The sequence below is a fragment of the Chiroxiphia lanceolata genome, chromosome 4 (assembly GCF_009829145.1).
Source record: "Chiroxiphia lanceolata isolate bChiLan1 chromosome 4, bChiLan1.pri, whole genome shotgun sequence".
NCBI classification, from domain to species: Eukaryota; Metazoa; Chordata; class Aves; order Passeriformes; family Pipridae; genus Chiroxiphia; species Chiroxiphia lanceolata.
Window position 1 is genome coordinate 29,725,075 of NC_045640.1, and position 20,836 is coordinate 29,745,910.

Genomic DNA, 20,836 nt, shown 5'->3' on the forward strand with positions numbered 1-20,836 from the left:
ATTTTGTACCAGAGCAGGCATATCAGTTATGAATGTGCAATAAAGCTCTGCTGAAGGCACACTTGTGCTGACATAAAAATTGTTATTCCACTCCAAGAGTTAGCATGAGCCATACCACCAAAACAAGGCCTTGGCATTCCCTTAGAATTCTAGAGTTCCATCCCTTTTTTGAGAGCCTTCCATGGTAACTACAAGAACAAAATCTTTCTAGTGTAGGCATGGGTTTTGTTCTGTAAAGCATATTCTCTGTAAATCAATTGATATATAAATTCTTGACAAAAGTCTCAGTCTTTCTTTTTCTTCCTTGCACTATGAAGACACATTGATTCTGGGATGACATTGTAAATTAGACACCTGCCTGTAGGAAGCTGTAGTTTATTTTATTTTTTCCTTGCCTTTTAACAGATATTTCAACTGTTTTTCTCTAATTTCAAGCCTGTATTTTGATATGTATTAAAATTCCGGGTTATTTTCCTCTTTGCCTTTCGATTCTGCTTATAGACAGCTTCTGAGATATGATATATCTGGCTAGCATTCTGAAATTCATTACCAAATATTTCCTCTCCTTTAGGTTGAAGTACAGCAGGTGCAATTGAATCCACAGTAGATTGGGATTTAAATTAATAACCTACCAACTGAACTAAAGAGAATATTCACACAGAGAAACTTTCAGAGAAATCATTTTAGACTTGGGTTTAGCAAACTTCTATTTTCAGGCTTAGTTCAAACTCATGAGACTAGAATGATTACCAGCAGGAATAACTCCTTGCAGATTTATAGCTTATAGACCATTTGGCAGTTGTGTCTATCAATAAACTTGGTTTTCAATTATTTCTTTGTTTGCAATACTTATAAATTAAGCAACAATTTCATGCAGTTATCTGATTCTTTCCTAAAGTGTCATGAAGGGGAAATTCACTTGTGCTAAAATTAACACAAAGGTAGATTGACAGTGGTAATAAAGCAATTGCATGAGGCAAGTGACTGACTTTGCATATAAGAATCATACACTGGTGCACTTTAAAGACCAATGGCATCTACCATGTGCTAGAGAATCAACATTTGTTTTGATTACCATTTCCTAATATGTGCAAAAGCAATCTAATTTTACAAGAACGTTTGCAGAGAATATTTGAGACAATGGCTAAACTTGATTAGATACCACAAGTTATTTAAAAATCTCCAAAATAATGAAAAATACCTTTTGTCAGTATAGTTGGTATCTTTGAGCTTATAGACAATAAAATGTCTAGTTGCTCATGCTGAACACACTACAGGCAGAAACTCTAATTCTCTCAAATATCACTTGCTGTAGCAGAAGACATTCAGAGCATAGGTCAACAACTCTAACAAAGTAAAATAAATCCAGTTGGAGCAACTTCTAACATCGCAGTTAAAATACAGCCCTGTCATGGTGCTGCCAAGGATGGTTCCACATCAGGAAGACATTTTATCTCCACGTGTGCCTAGTCCAAAGTGGGCTTTTGGGTGTCTCTCACCTAAGTTTTCACCATGTCCTTAAAGGAATGTAAATAATCATGTCTTCTCATCAATCATCAGAGACCTCTCTCTTTTCCCTAAAGATTTGTGAAAAGCAACTTTTTATTCTAGTAAAACAGGACTTTAAAGTGTGCATGTAAGTACCTCAGATGTATAAGCAACAAAAAACCCAGTGGGATAAAGCTCATGCCCCAGGTGATCTGGGACTGAAACCATTTCTTACCCCTATGTTTTAACAGATACAGAAAGAGAAAAGTTTTCTTCCTACATGATTTTAAGTGCTCTAATCTCTTCCTGTTCAATGTGGTTTAAAATGGTTTGGGTTTTTTTTTTTGGTTCACCTTCAACAACTCTAGACAATGTAGCAGTTCAAGTCCTATTTTCAAATATGAACACAGGAGCACAGTATCTTACAGATGTTTTGAATGTTGTCTAGGAACCCAAAGAAGTAAAGAAGAGTGTATTAAATTTTTCAGAAATGACTAGGTATCATCATAATTTTGTGCCATGTGCAGATTTTACTGCCCAAAAGTAACTTTGACTGGGAATCGGTGCACAGTTAGCAGGTATCATGACAGAGAGCTTGTTTGTCATCTTCAGGTACCTAAATAACTACGAAAATGTTGCCAAAAGTTAAGTTTAAAATTTTGCTGTGGGCTCCTCAGGTTTTCAGAAGCTGACTCTATTTCTGGACACTGAAAGACTGTCACCTGATTTCCAAATCAACAGTCACATTACTACTTTGGAAATTGTGGCCTAATGACTACACTTCAATATCAATTAGGATGCAATGAACTAGTTTATATTCCATTTGAATCAACACAAGTCTTTACCATGAATTCAGTCTGAACAAAATTAGCCTAGAAATAACTTGATTAATTGGTTATCACCATTCTCTGTAATTCTTGCTATAGCCAAAAAAGGAAAGGAAAAACAATTTCATCATGTTTGCTTTGATTTAAAAGCCACTTTTGGTCAGGGACTACCTCTTTTAGAATGTTTCTGATGTCCAGTTTAATAAGAGACCACCATTTGGGCTTGATAATATAAATACTACCGAATCACCATGTAACTGATAATTAACTCTATATTGAAAAACAACTTGATTAAGATTAATTATATGATACTAGCCAGAATATACTAAGTACAGGTTTACAGTCTGTGTGGTGGTGGTCTAAAATCTGACCACATTATAATTACTTATAATGTAATAAAAAATTAAATTGGCTGAACGTAAGAAATTCTTAAGCTTCCTCCTGTATTTTCTGCTTTGACAACAAAAAGCACAATTCTCACAATATTTTTATTTGCAAGTTGTTATTTGATAATCTGGAAAGGTGGACAGATACATGATAAAAAACTGGCTGGAGAGCAGCTTTATGGAAAAGGCCCTGGGGTCTTGGCAAACAGTAAGCTAGGCACGAGCCAGCAGCATGCCCTGGCAGTAAAGAGAGCCAGCAGCAGCCTGGGATGTATCAATAAAAGATGGAGATGGAGGGAAGGGATTTATCCCTCTCTAGGCAATGCTTGTAAGACCACATCTGCAATAGTGAGCCCAGTTTCAGGATCCTTGCAATACAAGAAAAACACTGATAAAAGGGAACAATTGCAGGGAAGGTCCACCAAGCTGGTCGGGGTCTGGATCACTTGGTCTGTGAACTGAGGCTTCAGGACTTGTTCAGACTGCAGAGATGGCTTTTGGGGTTCTACCAGTAGCTCCCCAGGATTTCACAGTAGGGCAGCAAGAAGATGGAGCTGGGCTCTTCACACTGTGCACATGAGGATGACAAGAGACAGTGGGCATAAACTGAAACCAGAAAGGATCAGGCTGGATGTAAGGGAAACTGTCTCCTCCATGGAGACAGTACAGCAGTGGAGCAGGTAGCCTATAGAGGTTGCACACGCTCCTTCTTGGAAGTTTCCAACACTGGACTGGACAAAGTCCCAAGCAACCTTGTCTGAACTCAGGGTTGATCTGCTTGAACAGAAGGTTGCAGAAAGGACCTCCAAAGGTCTCCCTGAAGAAAGTTATTCTTTGTTTAACTGTTTTTTACTAATAGATGATGAGGCACATTCTTACGACTTATCAATCTGTGATGATACATAATATTAATGTCAAATACCTTTAAAATAATTCAATGTTAATGCTTGGGATTTTTTTCATAATTACATAATTTCTGTGACTAAAAAAAAGGTAAACTTGCCTTAACTAGGAAAACACATATTGCCTTAAAAACACATTGGATTGGACAGAAAAGGGCAGCTGAAAGATTTAGCATGATGGCTGGAAGTAGTAATCCCTCAGCTTTATATAAAGCTTTAGTCCTATCAGGGAAATATCTTGGTTTGAATAAGGTAATTTTATTACTTAAGAAAAGACATCAAACCAGGAGAGAAAGCAAAATTTGATTGCTTAACAAAGGAATATAAGGCACTAGGCACGGCTTGTTTCCTCTAAAATGAAAAATGACATTTGAATATTTGTCAAGGAAATATTTAAAGTTTTTTCCACAATTAACACAATCATCATGCTAAAAAAGCATTAAAATGTATGATATGGACCAATGCAATGTGAAAAGAATGGTCTGTCCTTGTTATTGGCCTAAAATAATTCAGTCAAGCTTCTTTATCTAAGCATTTTAAAGATTAGAATAAATGAGACTATATTAAAGAAATGAACAAAATTAAAGGCCTTTGAAGATAACAACAGCATATTTTGACTCAAGAAGCTCTTCCAAAGAAGTATAAAAGCAAGTCCACACTGATGGCTCATACTAATGCGGGTGGAGTAAGAAAGCAGAAGCTAAGAAATTTTATGCACAACAGGATCTGTTAGCTCCCAAGTACATGTTACTTCAGATGTACTTTATTAGTATAGGATTTTATAATGGAATTTGTTTTAGCCTTCCACAAAACACCTGTTTTACTGTCCAGGCATGGCACCTGAATGTTTGTGTCCTTCTCCAAGGGTATACAGCCTTCTTGACTACTGGCTCCCCTCAGAGCATGTTCACACTACCTGGCCCTACTCTTCACTTAAGACTCAAGAAAGTAATGTACAACAGACAACCACGAGGCGTTTTAGGGGTCATCCTGCTTGCAGTGCATTTAGCACGGTTTGAAGTGGACTTTTATGGGAAAGCTGCAGTCCCAGGACCTACTGTTTCCTCCAAAATTTAATGAAAATGGCCACAGTATCTTAAGATTAGTGAGACTTTGGCTTCACACAGTGCTACGTGCATTTTAAAGTTTGTATGTTTATATCCACATGCATATGACTTTGAAAAGTGAAGTAATTTATTCAGAAGAACAACTACGCTAGTGTGTAATAAGCCACTAAAAATCAAATACCAAAAATCCTGACATCAGATATTCTACTGCATTTTGCAAAGAATAGAGAAAACAAAACAACTAAACGTCATTGGAATCTTATCATGAAAGGTCAACCTTCTGTATCTATGGGCACAATCATTTTTTCTAATAATGAAACAAATGGCAGTGGAATTAAAATATATTTATTAGCATTGGTTAATGTATGGCAGCCATCCATGCATACTCTGGCAGAGCTTCTGTTAACTGTTTTCCAGTATGACAGATTGAAGTGTGACTGCTCACCTGACATTTTTATTTAGAAAGCAAACACTTGCCTAAAACAAATTTTATAACTGTTGCAACATCGACAGTAAAAGAAAGATTACCTAACTAGAAACTGGTACTTCATACTAAGGTCTCACAAAAGCACTAGTAAGACTTTTCTACCAAAACCAGATATAACACTTGCAAAATGGAAAAATTAATAATTCATTTTGCCCAGTTTATTCTAGAATACTGGCTAGAGTTACTGTAAAACAGCCAGAAAACTAGTAACTGTGCCAATTAACTTGTATTTCTCCTTAGTTTATGTGGAAACTGATATCCTGTAGCCAGCCAAATTGAATTTTTTAATGTTTGCTCTAGGTTCAAAATAAGTTCTGTATGGATGAACCCTTAATGATTTTGTAAAAACAGAGCATCCGGTGAATACTGCTCATAGAAAGAATTGATTTCTCTGGATCTAGAACATATTTGTAGAATCTAGTATAGATTTTCTTTTTTTCCTTTTTGATTAGAGCTGCAGTTAAACTAAATTAAATAAAAAGACCCCTACCTACTGCCAAGCACTTGGTCTTTTATGGGCCTTGTTATATGACAGTGAACCTGTCACTATTGAATTTTTCAGGTCCTCCTACTGCGAGTTCTCACAGACAGGCCTGACCCACCTTGTCATCACTCCATCACCTCCTGTTCTGCAGCTCATCTCACCATGGGGCTGAGCACCAAGTGTCCTCTGCTGTCTGACACTGACAATAAAAGTCTATGAGAGGAAATACCCTGTCATTAAGGTCCCTTTAATAGTCTGTATTTGTATTCCTTGTGAATCAAAAGGACAACCAGGAAAATCAACAACAAAGGACAGTAGAACCTGTACTTTATTAATTAGTATCTTTACCAGAAGTCTAGATTAGATGCAGAAAAATAATGAAAAAAAAAAAGACTCATTCACTGCTAGGCTCATATTGTAGTACTAATGGGGAGCTTCCAAACACAGTATGCTGGCCAGAGATCCAATGAGGCTGCTGTCTTTGTGCTTAACGTTTTCTCCTCTTGTTGGCTTGCTGATCATCAAAACACAACTGAGAAATGGGCTATCAAATCTGTTCTCCTACATAACAAAGCCTGACACTTTTATTCGAAGTAGACCTCTCTAACCCACTAGATGGAAAGAACACTGAGATTTACCCAAAGAGGTTGTGCACTTTTTCTACAATACGTTTTAAAGCAGGAGAGAACATTTTGATAGAATCATGAAAACTCAAAAGTGTATTCACTTGCTATTCTCACTTAAAAGGCCCTTTTTTTATTTTTAGAGCAGCAACTATTCTAAATGTGTGTTCAACAAAAAATACCACAGGACAGTTGTTTTACGCGCAGGAAAAAAAATTATTATCATGTTGAACATTGTGGACCAACGGTGTTAATATTTATTTAATATTTGTTTAGGGCTAGACTAAACCTTCTGTCCTGTTTATGTGATAGCACATAGTTTTGTTACCTCAAGAGAAATGAGCTGTGCTAGTCTGTGACCAGATGTGGATATTCACTCTACCTTTCCTGCTGGCTCCGTTATAGCAATGTTTTTAAGTGACAGAATTCACTATTCCCTACAAATATTTGAGGATCCATTGGGAAGTCACGAAGCAGGTACACAAAGAGACTTAAACAATAATTCTGATATTGACTTACAATTATTTCACCTTTGTTTTGGGAACACTGCTCCAAAACCAAAAGTTAGCCCTGAATTAGGAGGCTCACAATGTGTTCACTGTACTGAATGTAACACTTGTGTTAGAAGCCATCTTGACTTTTAGTGGAAAGTTAACCAATAACATTCATGAAGTCTCATCCTGTGATTCACATCAGTAAATCAGATGCTGACATATAGCCATGTGAACCAAAGGTTGAGATGCTGATTATTTTAGGCTATAAATGAAGTCAACAGCAATAACCCTGACACAGACACTTCCATTACCGACAGGTGTGATGAACTCTATCCCTCAAATTTCTTTAGAGTTTGTGGACAGAATATGACAATAAAAATCACAACAGTCAGCAAGGTAAGTAAAGGCATACAAATACATAAATTACTGAAAAGAAAAACAGATGAATCTGAAAAAATAATGTTTTGAATTTGGTTTCTGGCCTGTATTCTTGATTTAGGTGCCAACAGTACTAATCCTGAGTCATCTCTTGGCTTGAGCCCTCATTTTCCCCAACAGTGCATACTGCTTGATCTTAACTTCTACTTCAAAATGTTATTTTGAAAGATTTATTTTTGTTAATATTGCCAGAAATATCAACAATATTGACACTTCTTAAAAATGCATTACTCAGAAATAGCTGATGCCACAGTACATCATTTGCAATGCCCTAATTCACACAAGTGGAAGCAATAGCATACATATTTAGGCATGACTGATGTCCTGCTCAATATACTGATCATTTATAGATTTTTGCCAAAGGGACTCTGCAATTGCGTGTTTTACTGCACTTTCCACTGTTAAAAAAATTAACTGGTTATGCAACTCTTGAGTTATTAATTAACAAAAGCAGCAATATTTTCAGATTATGTTTGGCTTTGCTCCAAATCTAAAAATAGTATGTGTGGGGTTTTTTGGGTTTTTTCAAGTACCTCATCTGAAAGTTTGAATTTGATGTCAAAATTTAGTGTGTGTTGGAAAATACATGAAATTAAGAAAATATTTAATTTCAAGGATTAACAACTGCTATAAACATAATCAGTAATGTGAGATCTTCTAGTCTGCTTAAGCAGCTTGGTCCATTTACAAATCTAAATGTTTGGTTGTCTATAGGAAAAGCACTTGAAAGTATCAAAGTATCTGGAGTCTACAGAATAGGAAGTCTTGTGAAAAACAAGGTTTTATTTCTGTATGCAAGATTTCTAAACCAGAAACATTGGAATAACAGTCATTCTACTTTCTTTTATTTATTATTCCAGTTGCAGATGGAACTAAATAGTAGTAAGTAGGAAAGAGGGACCTACAAGAAAATTTTCTCAAGATGAGATAAGATGTTTGACTAGAAATTTTGGGTTCATTTTAATCCAATTTTAATACAATGCTAGCTAATCTCTTTAATTCCTTAATAGCCTTGCCAGTAATAACAGAAATAACAAAATTAATATTTGTTTTGTTCTCTTATAGCAGACACTTTTTTGAAGGCTTTCACACCTTACTTACAGTTTTGTCATTCATGACTCTTGTAATGTAATTTATCTGGTTAAGTGTAAGCAGCAGTGATCAAATGATGGCAAGATAAATTGCAAAGCATGGGACCCAAATGTTTGAATCAAGATCCAGTTGCATTTGACAAAAGCAGCACTTACTACCCCTGGAGCCAAGTGACTTCAGTCAATAATCATCTCCCTAATGCATGCTTAATATTGCAAAAACCCTAACATGACCTTGTGAGCTTCTGAGTTGTAGAGTAAAACAAGAGCCAAAAGTGATTAAAAGGCAACAACATTTTCATTCTCAGTTGAGCTGGTGCTCGTGCATGGAAATGTCAGCAAACTGACTTCATGTGGCATGAAGTTCCATCTAATATTTGTAATACTAAATATAATGCTGTCCACAAAACCCCATAACACTGAAGTCTGAACAGAAAGAAAGAAAACAGAGAGACATTCATATGAATATGTACAGGTTATAAAGTGTAGGTCAAAAAACCATTGATTTTATACCATCATCAACACTGACATGTTAGGCAGTTTTGACACTGCAGGAGTAAACATAGAGCTTTGAGTTTTATTTCTAATTTTACAAACCATTATGGCAAATATTTGTTGCAGCTCTATTCCTTTAGTTTAAAATGGGAGTCATTACAAGTCTATGCCCTGAAGATTTTTTTGAAGACTTTCAGATGGTTTTTAATATTGTTTGGTATGCAATTACAAAAGACGTACAAAAACTTTCAATGTTGCATTTATACTCGACAAACTTATTTGAAATTAGCTGCAAATAGTAAAGCTAGTAATAATCAATTTGCATGTTGGGACATAATTTAAAAGATGTGGTCTAATATGGACTGCCTCAGAAGGAGAAACTCCAAATAATGCCACCTGTGAAATCTATAAAGAAAAATCTTCTTAAATATGGGTCACAGTTTGAGAATTATTTTTGAACTTCAACAGCCAAAATAGCAACATCCTGAGCAGACAGATCCATAGCTTTTACAGCACTTATTAGAATTGTGGCTTTTCTCTCAAAACATTTTTAACCTATTCCTCTCCCTTAATAAGCAAAAGAAAAGAAAAAATCCAAACCAGGATAATGCAAGAAAATATCACCAATAAAAATCAGATATAAATCCGAATGCCAGGTGGCATTTGGATATTTTGAGGTATTTTTCAAGCTATATTCAATGGGTAGTAGCAATTAAATCAATTAAAATAAATAACAAGAAACCACAGAGATTCTAGAGAACTATAGTGCTAAGAGTGGAGCATTCCCTAGTGTTTATCACAAGAACACACTTGTTTGACAGTGTCTAGCAGGCAATCACTAGTGGATTCCACATACCAACACCAAAGTACATATAGTGTTCAGAGAACACATATGACAGAAAATAACAGAAAAACAATCTTTCAATATTCTGGAAGTACTTAGCCAAAACAAACGTTATTGTCTCCAGTAAAATAATCCAGGTAACTGGAATTTCCTGCTATATTTAAAGACAGGCAATAAAGTTCACACTCAGACATCAAATTTCACTGACTTGAGAAAACCTATTTGCATCTATATTTGTTAATTGAGACATCTAGTAAATCGTAATAGGTGGTAACATCAAATAACAAGCTAGTAACTACAGGAAGACTGACATTTACGGAGCAGCTGCAATCCAACCAAATACTTTGTAGGACAGTTTCAAACATCTTTATTAGTATCACTCAGAAAGCTGGACTGCTTTTCAGAAAGAGGAAATACCCTATTCAGGAAACAACCTTTACACTGACATTTGTTAGATCTGTAATCCTATAAGTTAGAAACCCCACAGTTGAAGTCTGTCTTTTATCACTTAGTTAAGCAACACTGTATTCCAACAACAAATACAACAAGGAAATAAAAAAATGAATAAATATTGACTCACCAGCCTTCTCCTTCTCTGAAATAATTGGCATAGCCTGAAAGGAAAAAGAAAAAAAGAAAAGATATTGCTATTAAAAACCCAATAATATTAGGGAAACATTATAAAATCTTAAGGTAAATTTTATACTGTCCAGAAGGTCTGGAAAGAACTAAGGTCTCACTGTGTTAAGCACTCTGGAGAGAAATATACACTTCTCATTTTAGTGTCTTGTAATGTAGTATGAAACTGATTACTGTTAAAAACAACCAGGAGAGGAGGGAGGAGATGGAGTTAATAAGATATTCCTATGAACGCATTTTGAAATAATCATCCCAGAATACTTGCCCACAAAATTCCACTGGGAAATTACTTAATAATTCTGAGAGAGTGAAGACAAAATCCATGTGGCTGAAGATGAGACTGAAATGCCAAATCTTTCTTCTCCAGAACTCAAATGGAGTTCTGCCATTGATTCCACATAATTAGGATTTATATTCAAATATATGTTGCTCTATAATATACCAGTTTCTTACTTTTTATATAAATTTTCAGCAACAAGTAATAGAAGTGTTTTCATATCAGCTGTAATTGTTTCTGGACTTGGAAAAGTGTGTCTGTTGTTTTTTTTTGCAATGGATGTAAAAGAAGCATATTATGCTTTTCTTTCAGACTAATGTAGAAGAATTTTCTGAATGGATTTTTCCCCTCCAAAAAAAGGAGGTTACAGATTGAATGAATAGTAAAATAGAATTTATATGGCACACATATAAAAAGAATTCTAAAATGTGCATATATGATGAAGGTAAGAAAGGCTGGATGAGAAATCGGATTGGGTATGCAATGTATGCAGAACTGACATGTGAGTTGAGGTATCAATTCTACATTGCATTCCACTATGTTAGTCTAGCTTTTATTCAGCAGATTTTCCTGCTGCAGATTCACAGAAAAAGAAAGAGGGGAGTGATGGACAGAAATAACAAACCGACAAGCTTCAGACTTCCTATAGAATTCCCAAAGTAGACTTTGAAAATTTAATTTCAGGATTTGATTTGTCCTGCGATATAAAATAGTGTATTATAGCATTTCCAGGATGATATTTTGTACAAAATTTCAACTAGAACATGTCTTAGATGATACATATTAATACATATCTTTTGTGATTCTTTCTGTTTCACCTGCATTCTGACTCATTAAATACCTGTTGTTTAGGTTTGACATTCAAAAATATTGTACCATCAGACTAATATTTTTCAAAACAACGATAGCCTCTTGCCTGAAAAACATTTCCCTTGCATTTTGCAAACATATATTTGTTCAGAAGGACCATTTTCTCCAGTAATGCAATAAAGGCACTAACTTACATGAACTGAAGAAAATGAACATACCAAAAAAGCAATAAAATCACAGAGTGAATCAAGGTCTCAGTTTCAAAGAAAGAAAAGGTGTCTCATGTATAGATTTTTATAAAAAAAAAGATAAAATTTTGAAAACGAGTATATAGTTTTCTTCTCTTACCCAGACCTAAGTGGTTATGCTATTAAGCTATCTACTCCAGATTAAGCCATTAGAGTGTGTCCAAAGGAGGGCAACAAAGATGGTGAAGGGCCTTGAGAGGAACCTGTATGTGGAGCGGCTGACTTAAGTCACTTGGTCTGTTCAGCCTGGAGAAGAGGAGACAGAGGGGAGACCTCACTGCAGCCTACAACTTCCTTGTGAGGGGAAGAGGAGGGGCAGGCACTGATCTCTTCTCTGTGTTGACCAGTGACAGGACCCAAGGGAATGGCCTGAAGTTGTGCCAGGGGAGGTTTGGGTTGGATATTATAAAAAGGTTCTTCACCCAGAGGGTGGTTGGGCACTGGAACAGGCTCCCCAGGGAAGCAATCGCAACAACAAGACTGCCAAAGTTCAAGTGTTTGAATAATTGGGGATGGTTCTGCGCAGGGCTAAGAGTTGGACTCAATGGTCCTTGTGGGTCCCTTCCAACTCGTCATATTCTGTGATTCTGTGATTAACATTTGTACAAGGAGGAAATTTGTTAAGAGAGAACTTTATAAAGAGAAGAAGGCAAGAAACAAGCAAACAAACAGGAAAGGAAAACAGTACAAGAAAGAACGAGGGAATGCAAGTGTAAGTCAAATGAGAGGGTCAGGAAAAATGAAGGAAAGATAGGGACAGGTTGTTATCACATTTTAGTGTTGAGTTTTGTTAGCCAGATTCACAGACGAAAAAAGCTTTAAGAAAAGCTTAGAGCATACCATTGACACAGCTGAAGATGTGGCAACAAGCGGTGTCAGCACTGAAGTCATAAGCTGTGTCATGGAAAAGAGAGAACAGTTTGATGGGGACAGCCTTTGTAAAGTCTAAAATGCAAAGCCAAGATGAATAGCTGGGGCAAAGCAGTAACAAAACTCAATGTGGATATGATAATGACAAGTAAAGAAGATAATTTTCTGGTGGCTTTATGACAGACTTAAACGGATTTTAATCATGTTTATAATGGCACTTCAAGTCACTGGCAGTGCCTTTGGCCTGAATGAACACTTCTGAAACAGGTGTCATCATCATTCATATCAACATGTAGATTTTTTTTTTCATATTGGTATATCAGATTTTAAATATTGTTAATAATGTCATTTGTCACATAAAATTATTTCCTGGAAATATACAATATTTCTACTTGATGATCATTAAAACATTGATTTACAATGAAACATAAATTTTAGGGAATTTCTTAGATGGCAGTCTTAAAGGTTGTTAGAATTTAGTGGGTTTAGCCCAAGTAAAAAGCTGTAAATGGAAATATATAGAACCATAATGCCTCAGGGCAGATATGTAAGTCACAAAATTTATACTTCTGTTAAATAGGATGACGAAGCATTATAAGTTCCAGAAAACTTTAAGGTTGAGTGAGGTTTATAGATATAAGTACTTCCTAAATTCCTACAGTAATCTTCCCACAATTCATTAACACTGATGCTAGACTGATGCTAGACTGATGCTAGAGAGACGTGGATTATGCAAATTATCAAATGTAAGAATTTTTATAAAAAGCTGCATGGGAAAAAAAAATAATACTAGCTCATTCAGATAAAGAAATACATTCAAAATGATAGCATCACAAAGTATGTAAGTTTTATTAGAGAAATGATGAGAAGGACCTCACATGGTGATGACTACCTGTCGCCACCATTTTTTACTACTCCAGATCCTGCACAGTGAATTATGTAAATACAAAGATTTTTTTCTATTGACTCACTTTTCTTCTTGATATCAAACTTAGCCCATTTTTTTTCAGCTAAACATGGTTCCATTTCGTAGAATCATAAGGTTGGAAACAACCTCCGAGATCGTCAATCCAACCTTTGACCCAACACCACATTGCCCACTGGACATATCCCATATTTTCTTGAACACTTTCAGGGATGGCAACTCCACCACTCCCCTGGGCAATCAGTTACAATGCTTAACCACCCTTTCAGAGAAGAAATTCTTCCTGATCTCCAACCTGAACCTACCCTGATGCAGCTTGAAGTCCTTTCCTCTGGTCCTGCCACTAGTTGCCTGGAAGAAGAGGTCAAGCCCCACCATGCTACAACCTCCTTTCAGGTAGTTCTAGAGCGTGGTATGGTCTCCCCTGAACCTCCCTTTTCTCCAGGATAAACTACTACAGCTCCCTCACCTACTCCTCATATGACTTATCCTCCAGACCCTTTCCCAGCTTTGTTGCCTTTCTCTGGCCATGTTCCAGCAACTCAATGTCTTTCTTGAAGTGAGGGGCTCAGAACTGGACCCAGTACTTGAGATGTGACCTCACCAGTGTTGAGTAAAGAAAGATGATCACTGCCCTGGTCCTGCTGGCCACACTATTTTTGATACAGGCCAGGATGCCATTGGCCTTCTTGGCCACCTGGGCACACTGCTGGCTCATGTTCAGCCAGCTGTTGACCAGCACCTACAGGTCCTTTTCTGCTGGGCCACTGTCCAGCCACTCTGCCCCCAGCCTGTAGCAATGGATGGAGTTTTTGTGACCCAGTTTCAAGACCCGGTACTCAGCCATGTTGAACCTCATACCACTGGCCTCAGCCTATTGATCCAGCCTGTCCAGACCACTCTGCAGAGCCTTCCTATCTTTCAGCATATCAACACTCAAGCTCAACTTATCTGCAAACTGACCAAGTGTGCACTTGATGCCCTTGCCCAGATCATTGATAAAGATATTAGCTGATATCTTTATATATCAGTTCTAGCTGAGCTTTTACCTTTCTAATTTTCTCTCTGCATGACCTAATGACATCCCTGTACTCTTCATGAGCTGCCTGCCCCTTCTTCCAAAGGTCATAAACTCTCTTTTCTGCCCTGAGTTCCGTTGACAGCTTTGTGTTCAGCCAAACTGGTCTTCTTTCTCATCCATGTCTGTCAGTACATAGGGATGGCCTGCTCCTGCAGCTTTAAGATTTCCTTCTTAAAGTATGTCTAGCTTTCCTGGGCCTCTGTTTTCAAGGGCTGTTTCCTAAGCAACTCTCTGAACCAATGTCCTGAAAAAGCCAAAATCTACCTTCCAGAAGTCTAAGGTAGAGGTTTTGTTGACTGACCCCCTTCCTTACTTCACCAACAATCGAAAACTTCATCATGTTGTGGTTGCTATGCCCAAGACAGCCTCCAACCCCCACATCTCCCACCAGCCCTTCTCTGTTCGTAAACAGCAGGTTTAGCAGGGCACCACTCCTGGTAGGCTTGCTTGTCAGCTGTCAGGAAGTTATCTTCCACACACTCCAGGAACCTCCTAGACTGTCTTCTCTCTGCTGTGTTGAGTTTCCAGCAGACATATGGCAAGTGAAAGTCTCCCACAACAAGGGCTAGGAATCATGAAGCATAAGCCAGCTGCTTATAGAATGCTTCATCTTCCTCTTCATCCAGCCTGAGTGGCCTATAACAGACTCCCACGAGGATGTTTGCCTTGTTAGCTTCTGCTTGATTCTTAGCCATACACACTCAGCCTTATCATCACTATCCTTGAGCTCTATACAGTCAGAACACTCCCTAGTGTACAGAGACATGCCACCACCTCTCCTTCCTTGCCTATCCCTTCTGAAGAACTTATAACCATCCATTGTAGTACTCTAGTTGTATGAATCATCCCACCACATTTCCGTGATGTACATTGCTTCCCTGATGCACACTGGCTTCCAGCTCCTCCTGTTTGTTACCCACACTGCGTGCTTTGGTGTAGAGCCACTTCAGCTGGGCTACTGATTTCATCTACAACACTGGTATGCTGACCCTGGGCTTCCCCTAGGCTCCATGTGCTCTTAAAATTAAAGAACTAGTGTTTTCTGATTTGGTTTTATCAATTAACTGCATAAAAAAAAATTATAGTATTTTTCATGAACCAAATATTTTCTCAGATTCATGTGAATTTAAGTAAAAAAAGAAAACAGAAAATATCTCAAAAACACCACCCTCTCTAATAGCATCAAATTAATGAAAGTAAAATATTTTGTTTAGGACAGAATAGGAAGAATTTATCCAAAGAATATCAATATTTTTCTCAATGCAAAGCCTGCAAATAACACAAATGCTTGATTCAGAACATGGTACTGTGGCGACCTTATAAATTTTGAATCCCCCATAACAGTTGCGAAAAATATTTTTCTTAAGATAATGTATATAACCAAGAGTCTTTACTTTAGTTCTTTACAATTCAAGGAGAACTCATATGTTTATCATATTTTTAGCCAAAGCTTTAGATTTCCTTAGTTTACAGCAAAATTGAGAATCTTCCTATTTTATTAAAATATATTGTACATGTAAAGTCTCTGATTAAAAAAAAACCAAATAACTAAAAAACTACTCTCTTGATCCACAATGTAAAAAGATGCCTTGCATGATGCTTTCAAATATCTGTTTTTTAAACAGAGTGTAGTTCTACAGAATTAAAATGTAAAATGAACCAAAAGTTGTCAGAACATTCTATTGCTGCTCAAAAGCTGAGAGAAAAAACCCTAAATGGACATAGCATCTCTTGAAAATTTAAAATAAAGTAAATCACAGGCAAATCTTGTTCAACAAGATCTCAGACAGTCTTACTATTGTTTAGTTTTTTGTTAATACAGCTACACATGCTGCTTTCATGCTGTCCAGTGGGAAAACATGATTGTTACTTAGGAGAAATTCTCTCATCTTCAGTACAGTTTTGAATTCACTGGAGACCTTCCAATGAGTTCCATATGTTCCAAATGAATTGCATTCCCAGGAAGTGATTTAACATTTCTGGCAATGGAGCAACTAAGCAGGATTTTCGTGCTTGACCAGATGGGTTCACTGTAACTTCACATTATTTCTCACTCTCCTCACAGAACTGAAGAACTGGACTAAAAATTTCTGCATGATCAGATCACGTGTTTTAGAAAAAAGCTCTTTAAAGACTTCAACAAACACCCCCTCTATATTTTTAATAGTATGATTCCTCAGATTCCTCTCTATATTTTTAATAGTATGTGGTCTTAGCAGCACCAAGAAAGAAAAGGAAATAAAAAAGGAGAAAAAAGAGGAAATCCCTATCAGACCATTGCTGAAATATATTAAGTATCTTCTTTCAAATTAGAGGATGGGATTTTTAACTTCAGAAAATCTCATTTTAAAGGTGATGTTGAAATTTTTTGCATGCATCCTTGCTGTATTGTGACTGATTCACTGTAAATATATTATGTGTGCAAATATGACTGTAAAGTGCACGTAAAACACTATAGAGTTATAGAATCACAGAATAGATTGGGTTAGCAGGGACCTTCAGAGGTCATCTAGTTCCACCCCTCTGCAATGAGCAGAGACATCTTCATCTGAATCAGGTTGCTCAGAGCCCAGTCCAACTTTGAATGTTTCCAGGCATGGGGTATCTACCCCTTCTCTGGGTAGCCTATTCCATTGTTTCACTATCCTTATTGCAAAAAATTTCTTCCTCATATTTAATCTAAATCGACTCCAACATGTCCATATCTTTCCTGTGCTGCGGATCTTAGAGCTGGATGCAGTGCTCCAGGTGCGGTCTCACAAGAGCAGAGTAGAGGGGGAGAATCACCTCCCTCGGCCTGCTGGCATGTCCTCTTTTGATGTAGCCCAGGATATGGTTGGCTAATGTCTAACCTCTCATCCACCAGCACTCCCAAGACCTTCTCATGAGGGCTGCTCTTGATCTGCTCATACCCCAGTTTGTATTGATACCAGGGCTTGCTCCAATCCAGCTGCAGAACCTTGCACTTGGCCTTGTTGAACCTCATGATGTTCCCATGAGCCCAATTATCAAGCTTGTCCAGGTCCCTCTGGATGGCACCCTGTCCTTCAGGCGTGTCAACTGCATCACACAGCTTGGTGTTTGTGGGAACAAGAGGAGTCATTCTGCACCTGCATTTAGTTAATTGGAATCAAAAAGGAGGACTGACCTTGGCTAAGTTTTTTGACAGAGACAATGTTGTGTTTCTCAAAGTGGAAAACCACTTAATGGTCTGTATGATAGTGTGTTTTTTTTCTCTCATGGCTGAACATAGCCACCACATGATGTGAGGTGAATGTGTGGGATCAAAACACTGCTTTAGGAAAATCCTGGGAATTTCAATTAACTAGAAGACAACACCAGGTGCTGTTTATGAGGGAATATGAATAAAAGGGGAACATTGAAAAAGATTGGCAGAGAAACCCTGAAATCAAACTTCTGTGTGTGTATGCGACCTCATTCCTCTCAGCGCCCATAGTGTTACCTGCAAACTTGCTAAGGATGCACTTAGTGTCTGTGTCACTGATGAAGATATTAAACAGTGCTGGTCCTAATATAAACCCTTGAGGGACACCACTTGTCACTGATGTCCATTGTGGCATTGACCACTACCCTCTGGATGCAACCATCCAACCAATTCCTTATCCACTGAATGGTCCAACCATCAAATTCATCTCTCCCTAATACAGAGAGAAGGATGTTTAGGGTGACCATGTCAAAGGCTTTGTAGAAGTCCAGATAAATGACATCTGTAGCCCTTACCTTGTCCACTGACGTAGTCATTCTATTGTAGAAGACCACTAGGCTGGGCAGGTAGGACTTGCCCTTGGTGAAACTGTGTTGGACATTTTGGATTTATTTTGGACATTTTTCTTTAAAATTGCAGTTACCTTCCACAGATAGAAATTATTACCTACTAATACAGAGTGAAATAGCCACTTCCTGTGAATTTTATTAGACATTTGGTGGAAAAGCTGTCTTCCAGTAAGAAAGAAAATGGTGGAAAGTTCTGGTAAATCAAAACTTAAAGTAAAATTTTTGCTCAAATTAAAAGTTTTGTTTGACCGAAGTCAAAATATCTATTTTTTTTTTCTCCTGAAGTTCTAAGAATATTTTAACAGGAAAGAATAGTAAATATGCAAAAAAACCCCACCCCAAAACAACCCACCTCATAATTTCAAACAGTAACCATTCATTTTGGCCATGTGCAGTTTTTCACTGCAAAAGAAAAGAAAGAAAGAATCCCTTATCACTCTCCAAATTAGGTTCCTTCCATTATAACGTCAAAATCCACGTTTTTCATCTCTGATCTGGGATAAAAAATTAGAACCATAGCTGTCTAGATTAGAAGAGGTATAGTCAATAAATGCACGCAGTGGTGAAAGCAGGAGGCATTATCTGCAGAAAGACAGTGTGTGTTTGGAAGCAGTGGTGAGGGTATGCTGAGCTGCAAGACTGTCATTGTAAAAAGCTGAGGTGCAGCCAGTCTGACTCGAGCACAGCTTTGCTTTCCCTTAACTGTAGGGCAAAGCTACATTATTTGCATACTGACCCCAAACCTGCAGACAAAGCCATTATGAATAAAATTAAACTAGTTTTCATTTTGTTTCCTTGCACTCAGGTAACATAAACAGCTCTATCATGACTGACTCCTCTGCAGATGGCTAAAGTAGACAGCAAAGATTTGTATAAACTAATAAGTTATTGTAGAGGAGCATGTATCATACAATTTCTGAAATAGGTATCTAGTGACATCTATTTATTTTTGTACTATCTCTTAAACACATTGAAGTGACTGTATTTCAATTTTTGAAAAAAGACATAGCATCTTTATTTTAAAACCATTAAACCCATTTTTTTGTCTAAAATAATAGTTCTGCCTTTTTTTTTTTTTAATAGAAGATAAAGTTTTCAATACTGCCATCCAACCAACGATAGATATTCTACAAGTCCTTCCATCATAGAAGGCTGCCAGCTATTCAGCTTTTTTTAGGCATTTGAATAGAAATGCTGGGAAATTTCCTTGCTAATGATCCAATACATCTTGATTTGCAAGCATTTTTTTACAATTTTCTCTTCTACTGTCAGGCGTGAAGGGAAAACTTCAGGGCAAAGATTAGAATTTGAGGATTTGACTGGAAAGGGAAAATCCAGCCTTCACAGGTGACTCGCAATTGCTGAGCTCAAGCTGTTATAAATACCCTACATTATTTTTGGAATTTCTTCTATGGTATTCAGCTTTTATTCCTGCAATTAAAAAGCATGGTCTAAAATCTCACTTTAGTGGATGCTTCTTTTATGCAAAACAGAGACAGTAAAAATTGTGTTTTTCACTGAAATTGTTTCCTTCACAACCAAATCCATGTTCCTATTCTAAAAAACTAGAGGCTTTATATTGCATTAGGAGCAGAAAAGAGACCAACCTCCTAAGTTTGTAAACATAAAAAATAATGTTATATTTAGGTTTTAGAGAGGATCTTTGATTTTAAGACCAGAAACAACTGATTGAAATATATATGTTTTCGTTTTTCTACTCAACTGATCAAAACAAAAATCTAAAATCCTCTAAATATGGGCTATCTACTGAACTTCAAACAAGAAAGAAAAGAGGTAATATCAACACAATGTATAACCACCAAGGAAGGACTAATGAACCAAATGACAGAGAGTTCTATTCCAGTAAACAAGAGCAAGCTTGTACCTGAAAACTGAGGTCAACCTTGCTCAGCCAGAGAACAAATTTTAAGCATTATTTAGTTTCTCATCAAACGACCTATGTTCTGTATCATCTGGAGTCCTTAAATAGACTTTGTATTTTAATTTATTTAGAATGTGTGCTCCAGTTTTCTTAATTTGGATAACTAGTAATTAAAAATTAACTGGGTTATTTTACGAAGAAAAAAAATCATGATCATTCAGATGGTTTGAATTTAGGGAAATACCATAAGCAATGATTTCCTCAGTTATATTCCCATTACACCAAAATACTGAATAAATAACTCCACTGGTAAATTCTGAGCTTTTGAAAACAAAGCCTTTCATGCTAATGAATCAGATTAAGAGAATAAACTTGCATTGAATTGAAATCACAGCAACAATGTAGGAGAAAACTCAAGAGTGATTAGTTTATCACTCAAATCTATTCACAAAACATAATTTTATTAAACCTGTAATTTTTTTAAGTAAGATTCCAGTTCCTGACAATTTTAAAAATTTTAATTTTTTTCTTTTTCCATCTGCATGAGGAAAGATTAAAAATAAAACCATAAACTTTCAGGACAGACTAGCTTTAGAAGGGGAACTTAGTGAGGTCTTTCGTCTTTGTGGTCTTTCATTTTACTGAAGAGTAGAGCAGAAGGCATTTAAAATCCACCTCACAAT

At 36.8% G+C, this 20,836-nt stretch overlaps 1 protein-coding gene across 3 annotated transcripts in view; it reads right to left on the reverse strand.

Annotated features, from left to right (window-relative positions):
• Positions 1 to 20,836, reverse strand: part of DLC1 (DLC1 Rho GTPase activating protein) — a 260,438-nt gene that overhangs the window by 121,504 nt on the left and 118,098 nt on the right. For all 3 annotated transcript variants that reach the window (XM_032685723.1, XM_032685722.1, XM_032685721.1), the window contains exon 5: positions 10,207 to 10,240. In XM_032685723.1, coding sequence (XP_032541614.1) covers positions 10,207 to 10,240 — 34 coding nt within the window. The remainder of the gene's footprint in view (positions 1 to 10,206; positions 10,241 to 20,836) is intronic.